This window comes from Aquarana catesbeiana, linkage group LG03 (genome assembly GCF_042186555.1).
Source record: "Aquarana catesbeiana isolate 2022-GZ linkage group LG03, ASM4218655v1, whole genome shotgun sequence".
In the NCBI taxonomy this organism is placed as follows: domain Eukaryota; kingdom Metazoa; phylum Chordata; class Amphibia; order Anura; family Ranidae; genus Aquarana; species Aquarana catesbeiana.
In genome coordinates, this window is record NC_133326.1 from 10,491,964 (window position 1) to 10,499,916 (window position 7,953).

The 7,953-nt window shown below is 45.9% G+C and overlaps 1 protein-coding gene across 1 annotated transcript in view; it reads right to left on the minus strand.

Annotated features, from left to right (window-relative positions):
• SPG11 (SPG11 vesicle trafficking associated, spatacsin) overlaps nucleotides 1-6,765 on the minus strand; it is a 123,978-nt gene extending 117,213 nt beyond the window's left edge. The window contains 3 exon segments of the mRNA XM_073618255.1: nucleotides 1,834-2,021; nucleotides 6,438-6,576; nucleotides 6,579-6,765. Coding sequence (XP_073474356.1) covers nucleotides 1,834-2,021; nucleotides 6,438-6,576; nucleotides 6,579-6,630 — 379 coding nt within the window. The 5' untranslated portion in view covers nucleotides 6,631-6,765.
• Between the last annotated feature and the right edge of the window lie 1,188 nt (nucleotides 6,766-7,953).

Genomic DNA, 7,953 nt, shown 5'->3' on the forward strand with positions numbered 1-7,953 from the left:
TACCTGTCCAGGGCGCCCGTGATGTCGGCACCCGAAGCCGATCTGTCCCTCGGCTCTCGGGTGCTGCTGCCGCCACCATCTTTGGTGCGGGAATCAGAAATTGAACTTCCTGGTACCCTACTGCGCATGTGCCACTCCTGCTGCGCGTTCCCACTGGTCCCTGCTGTCTTCTGGGACCTGTGTGTCTCCCAGAAGGCAGCGGGTGGGGGGGGGGGGCGAAAAAGGCACCGGAAGTGGCGTAGATACCCGCGGACGGTTTGGGTATCTATGCCCGGAAGTGGGAGCAAAATACCTGTATTGGACAGGTATCTGCTCCCCCTTAAAGGTGCCAAATGTGACACCTGGGGGGGGGGGGATCCAAAAAGCGGAAGTTCCATTTTTGGGTGGAACTCCGCTTTAACAGTAAACTCAACTTATATAGGGAAATACAGTACTTAGAACTCCGTTTTTATGTTGAATTTTAAAAGCAGCGGCAAGCCTGCTGATCTCACAGGTTTGCTAATCTAACAGAACACTGCTGCTTTGAATAATCAACATCAAGCACTAGCACTAGCAAGCACAGGCTTCCGAGGCAAAGGCCGCGGAGACCAAGTGGCAGATTACAAGGGACCCCATAGCAACAGCCAGGGGCGTTGCTAGGTCTACAAAAGAACTGGGGCTAGAGCCCATAGCAGCGTAGTAAAGAAAGTCATACGATTGGGCGGGCATACACATGTATATACAGTAATATACATGTGTGTGTGTGTATATCCACAGAGAGCCCGCCACTTACATCAGGGTCCCCAGAGTGCCCCCCCTTACATCAGGGTCCCTAGAGAGCCCCCCCTTACATCAGGGTCCCTAGAGAGCCCCCCCTTACATCAGGGTCCCTAGAGAGCCCCCCCTTACATCAGGGTCCCAGAGAGCCCCCCCCTTACATCAGGGTCCCCAGAGAGCCCCCCCTTACATCAGGGTCCCTAGAGAGCCCCCCCCCCTTGCATCAGGGTCCCTAGAGAGCCCCCCTTACATCAGGGTCCCTAGAGAGCCCCCCCTTACATCAGGGTCCCCAGAGAGCCCCCCCTTACATCAGGGTCCCTAGAGAGCCCCCCTTACATCAGGGTCCCCAGAGAGCCCCCCCTTACATCAGGGTCCCTAGAGAGCCCCTCCCTTGCATCAGGGTCCCAGAGAGCCTCCCCCTTCCATCAGGGTCCCCAGAGAGCTCCCCACTTACATCAGGGTTCCCAGAGAGCCTCCCCCTTGCATCAGGGTCCCCAGAGAGCCCCCCACTTACATCAGGGTTCCCAGAGAGCCTCCCCCTTGCATCAGGGTACCCAGAGAGCCCCCCACTTACATCAGGGTTCCCAGAGAGCCCCCCTTACATTATGGTCCCCAGAGAGCCTTCCCCTTAAAATCAGGGTCCCCAGAGAGCCCCCCACTTACATCAGGGTCCCCAGAGAACCTCCCCTCCCCTTAAGGACCCCTGCAGAGACTCGGGGCTATGGGCCCCAGGTTCAGGGCTATAGCCCCAAAAGCCACCCCCTAGCGACGCCACTGGCAACAGCCCTGAACGAGCAAGTAAAAAAAAAAAAAAAAAAATTTTTCCCCAAATATTGTTGCTTATGGTTATTGCTGTTTAATAGTGTGAAGTTCATTTTATGGGTGGAACTCCACTTTAAAAAGATGAGTTCGCAACGTGGCATGCCCCTCGCGGCATTGAAACAAACCCCCTAGTAATTCAGAACATTTTAAAAAAGTGGATGAATTCCTGGGAGTTCAGCTTGAATCTTACTGATGTGGTTCCGATGTTCATTCTACTGGCATTGATGGTAGGAGGACAGAAGATCTCTCACTTACAGACATGACTCTCCGCACAGAGCCGTCTCAGCGTCTCTTTATCACACACACAAACGCGGTTGAGGAGAACTCTGCCTTCTGCGACACACACAATATGAACAGAGAACTCATTGTCCGGACTGACAGCAAGGAGCCGCGGGTTCCGATCCAATAGAGCGTCGCCCCCATTTGCAGACTCCCAGAGAAACCTAAAAAAAAAAAATAGCAAAAAAGGTCATTAATTGTTTTACTGAACCCCTGCAGAATGGTGATTTGTGGAAAGTGAAACACTGCACAATATTTCAGCAAATTCAAGTATGCAGAGGAAAAAAAAAAGAAGAGCTGTACTGGGATCCAAAACCAAAATCGAAAAGGCCTAATATGGGCAAAAGGGTCCGTTCAGCCCCCCTCCTGGCAGGAAAAATGCAGCTTAACCACTTAAAGTGGTGTTCCATCCCAAAAAAAAAAAAAAAATGCATGAAAGTTCGTAAAAAAAAACTAAAAAAAAAAAATTGCCAGTGCCTGGGCTGGTGACATCACTTCCCCCTCGGCACAGGAAGGGCTAATCTCTGCTCCCTCCCTCTTGTCAATCATCTGGGACCCATTACAGGTCCCAGGTGACTGAGCGGCCAATCACGCTGAACGGAGGGGGAGACGAGCGGGGCTTCGATCCCCCGCATCGCTGGACCCCGGGACAGGTAAGTGTCCAATTATAAGTCAGCAGCTGCAGTATTTGTAGCTGACTTTTGATTTTTTTTTTTTTTTAATGGGCCCTCCTCTTTAAGGACCGAGCCTCTGAGATTTGGTGTTTACAAGTTAAAAACAACTTTTTTTTTGCTAGAAAATTACTTAGAACCCCCAAACATTATTATATATATATATATATATATATATATATATATATATATATATATATATATATATTTTTTTTTTTTTTTTCTAACACCCTAGAGAATAAAATGGTGGTCGTACAATAGTTTCTGTCACACCGTATTTGCGCTGAAGAGTTGGCAAAGAACCGTCCGGGGTGAAAACAGCGCTGGTGATGGGGGGGGGGCAAATTACACAGCGCAAGCACTGTGCGGTATAACATGCTTTAAGGGAACCGGATCCAATTTTTTTTATTTTTTTTATTTTTTTTTTATTTATTTATTATTATTTTATTTATTTATTATTATTTTTTTAAATATTTTTTTAGGTTAAAAAACACTTTAAAGTGTATTTTTTTCAAAATAATTGCATTTGAAAAGCTGCTGCGCAAATACCATATGACATTTAAAATAAATAAAAAATAAAAATAAACATAAATAAATAAATAAAAAAGCTATTTTATTCTCTAGGGTCTCTGCTAAAATATATATATTTAATGTTTGGGGTTTCCAAGTAATTTTCTAGCATGAAGTGGTTAAAAGTCAGCAGCTACAGTATTTGTACTTGTTTTTTTTTTATTTATTTTTTGCATGACCGTAGTTCCTCTTTCATATCAGCTTTTTGGCGGAAACACCCTTTGTACGCTTTTTCTCTATTTTAAAAGTAAAGCAACGGAAGAAGCATGCAGGGTGCTTAGAAACACCGAGGGTTGATTTGCTACAACTGGAGGAGAGTGCAAAATCTGGTGCGGCTGTACATGGCAGCCAATCAGCGTCTAGCTTGTTTCAGCTAAACTTTAGGAATAAAACCTGGAAGCTGATTGGCTACCATGCAGAGCTACACCAGATTTTGCACTCTCCAGTTTTAGTAAATCAACAATCCTCAGTCACCAACCAGTTCCATGGAATTCTTTTTTTTTTTTTTTTTTTACAGGGAATAAGTTTTACCTGTTTCATTAGACAGTTTATCTGAAAGTGAGATACTTCATTCATTATTATACCTAAAAAAATGTAGCAAATAAAATAATAATAATAATAATATAATAATAATAATAATAATATAATAATAATAATCTAGCATATACAATTGCTACACAAGTCATATTGTAATTGAATGTTATTAAAAATTCCCTTTCCTTCTTAATCTGCAGCCACTGTAATTTTCTGTAAAATGCAATATGGCCACCTGGAGGCGCTCTGTACACAGATGGTATACAGAACACCCCCCCCCCCCAGATATTATTATTATTATTATTATACAGGATTTATATAGCGCCAACAGTTTGCGGAGCACTTTACAATATAAAGATATGTCATTTCCTGCTTGTGTGATTAGCTCCCTGATATTCCCAGAAGTCCGCAATACAAGTCAGATTTTGGGCATCCCCTGCAACAACAATGTCATTTTTGGTGAGATACTCCCACAGGCAAATCAGGTTTAATGCCCCGTACACACGGTCGGATTTTCCGATGGAAAATGTGTGATAGGACCTTGTTGTCGGAAATTCTGACCGTGTGTGGGCTCCATCACACATTTTCCATCGGATTTTCCGACACACAAAGTTTGAGAGCAGGATATAAAATTTACCGACAACAAAATGCGTTGTTGGAAATTCCGATCGTGTGTACACAAATCCGACGGACAAAGTGCCACGCATGCTCAGAATAAATAAAGAGATGAAAGCTATTGGCCACTGCCCCGTTTATAGTCCCGACGTACATGTTTTACGTCACCTACGTTCAGAACGATCGGATTTTCCAACAACTTTGTGCGAACCGTGTGTATGCAAGACAAGTTTGAGCCAACATCCGTCGGAAAAAATCCTAGGATTTCGTTGTCGGAATGTCCGATCAATGTCCGACCGTGTGTACGGGGCATATGAGGGAAGCAGACACTGCCACTTTCCTGCCTGTTCCATCAGATAGTTCCCTCTTTCGAGAAAATGCCCGAGCCGCGCTGCGCAGTTACGGAACGGCACTCCAGCTGATTTCACGATCAGCTGTTGTGGCGGCGTGACGGCGCATGCGCAGAGGGCACTATCCGATAGAACGCTGTTATTATCAGATTGTGTCTCGCGCTTGTGGAGGGGCGTGTTCAGTTTGGTGAAGGGCGGGTTTTAATCTGTTGATGGGCGGGTTCAGTACTGCAATAGGGACAATGTTATTCCCGATCTGGCGCTTGCGGGGGCGTGTTGAAGGGCGGGGTATTTTGTGTTGATTGGCGGGTGTTTAGTGGTTTGCAGGGCGTATTTAGCCGAGTAGCGGAGCGGATTTGGCAGAATATGAGAGCGGAGGGAATAACATTGTCCCTTTGCAGCGCTGAACCCCGCCCATCAAACAGATTAACCGCTTCAGCCCCAGAAGATTTTACCCCCTTCCTGACCAGAGCACTTTTTGCGATTCGGCACTGCGTCGCTTTAACGGACAATTGTGCGGTCGTGCGACGTCGCACCCAAACAAAATTGACGTCCTTTTTTACCCCACAAATAGAGCTTTCTTTTGGTGGTATTTGATCATCTCTGCGGTTTTTTATTTTTTGCTCTATAAACAAAAAAAGCGACAATTTTGAAAAAAAGTATTATTTTTTACTCTCTGCTATAATAAATATCCCCCAAAAATATATATATTTTTTTTTCCTCAGTTTAGGCCGATACGTATTCTTCTGCATATTTTTGGTTAAAAAAAAAAAAAAAATTGTTTGGTTTGCGCAAAAGTTATATCGTCTACAAAATAGGGGAAAGATTTATGGCATTTTTATTATTATTTTTTTTACTAGTAATGGCGGCGATCTGCGATTTTTATCATGACTGCGACATTATGGCGGACTCATCGGACACTTTTGACACTATTTTGGGACCATTGTCATTTATAACAGCGATCAATGCTATAAAAATGCACTGATTGCTATGTAAATGACACTGGCAGGGAAGGGGTTAAACACTAGGGGGGGCGATCAAGGGGTTAAGTGTGTCCTAGGGAGTGATTCTAACTGAGGGGGGGGGGATGGGCTACCACTGACATGACAGCGATCACTGCTCCCAATGACAGAGAGCAGTGATCTCTGTCATGACACAAGGCAGAACGGGGAAAATTGCCTTGTTTCCCTGTTCCGTTGCTCCGTGACACGATAGCTGGGAGATCGGCGGACATCGAATCAGCCGGTCCCGCGGGGCGCGGTCACTCCGTACGCAACGCCTCTTAAAGGGGACGTATAGGTACGCCCATTTGCCCACCGCTGCCATTGTGCCGACGTATATCGGCGTGCAGCGGTCGGCAAGTGGTTAAAACCCGCCCTTCACCAAACCCGAACACGCCCCCCACCCCCACCCCCCGCATGGCACAATCTGATAATAATAGTGTTTTATCGGATAGTGCCCTTTGCGCATGTGCCGTCACGACAGCCGATCGTGAAATCAGCTGGAGTGCCGTTCCGTACCCGCGCAGTGCGGCTCAGGCATTTCTCGACAGAGAACACTATCTGACAGAACACCCTGCAGGTGCAGCAGCTGATTGATAAATGATAAAAGTCGCTCCCGTTCACATTCACTCAGCACATGGACACAGAGAAACAAACAGATATTTCTTCAGAATAACAAAAGATCGGAATCTGCTACAAAGGTTGTTACAATCCCTGCAATGTACAGAGATCACCCGGGGGGGGGGGGGGAGGGGGGGTGGGGGAGGGGGGTTCTCAATAAAAGCGGGGTTCCTCTTTAAGATCAGCCCTGTGAATTGAAATAAAAGGAGATCTCTTACTGTCTGAAGGGTCCATCCAGGTGTAAATGAACCCCCCGGGGGGCCCCGGTGGTGAATACGGTGAGGTGTAGACTGCCTTGCGGCAGAAGGCTGCACAGGGATAGATTTTTGTGCCTCAGCAAGGCGACTCTGCGTGGAGTTCCGGCCAATCCCGCGGAGTTATTCCCGGATCCAGGAGGACGCGAAGCTCCATCTTATAGCTGCAATAGGAATGTAAACGTGTCAGTGAAATGAAGAGCTTCCTGTATTGTTCATCATTGACATGTCATTAACCGATTGTTACTTGTGTAACCACATCCTCTTCTATGATCAGCCATGTTCTTTAACCACTTCAGCCCCCCCCCCCCGGAAGGTTTTACCCCCCCCCCATGACCAGGCCATTTTTTTTTTGCGATACAGCACTGCGTCCCTTTAACTGACATATGCCGCGGTCGTGCGACGCTGTACGCAAATAAAATGGATGTCCTTTTATTCCCACAAATAGAGCTTTCTTTTGGTGGTATTTGATCACCTCTGCGGTTTTAATTTTTTGCGCTATAAACAAAGAAAAAAAAAAAGAGCGACAATTAAAAAAAAACACAATAATTTTTTACTTCCTGCTCCAAAACACACCCAATAAAAAAATTGAAAAAAATCTAAATTTCTTCATCTGTTTAGGCCAGGGGTGTCCAAACTTTTTCAAAGAGGGACAGATTTGATGAAGTGAACATGCTTGAGGGCCGACCGTTTTGCCCGACGTTCTTTGAACCATTCGGTCTAAGTGTGTCCGTCCGATCGCTAATACACGGCCCAACAAGAATTCTCCTGCCCTGTGGCTGTGTGTGGTGAAGAGATGATCTCGGGGCGAGTTATTTGGATATACCGTATTTATCGGCGTATAACACGCACTAAGAGGGAAGTTTCCGGAAAAAACTTACATTTTAAATAAAGAACTGTGAAGCAAAATAAGGGTCAGTGCCCATCAATGCAGCCTCACCATTACAATCAATGCAGCCTCACCATTGTAATCAATGCAGCCTCACCATTACAATCAATGCAGCCTCACCATTGCAATCAATGCAGCCTCACCATTACAATCAATGCAGCCTCGCCATTGCAATCAATGCAGCCTCACCATTACAATCAATGCAGCCTCACCATTACAATCAATGCAGCCTCACCATTGCCATGAATGCAGCCTCACCATTGCAATCAATGCAGCCTCACATTACAATCAATGCAGCCTCGCCATTGCAATCAATGCAGCCTCACCATTACAATCAATGCAGCCTCGCCATTGCAATAAATGCAGCCTCTCCATTGCCATGAATTCAGCCTCACCATTGCCATTAAAGTAGCCTCACCATTGCAATCAATGCAGCCTCACTATTATTATAAATGCAGCCTCACCATTGCAACAATGCAGCCTCACCATTGCAATCAATGCAGCCTCAGCCATTGCAATCAATGCAGGCCAGCTCGCCATTGCAATAAATGCAGCCTTGCCATTGCCATGAATGCAGCCTCACCATTGCCT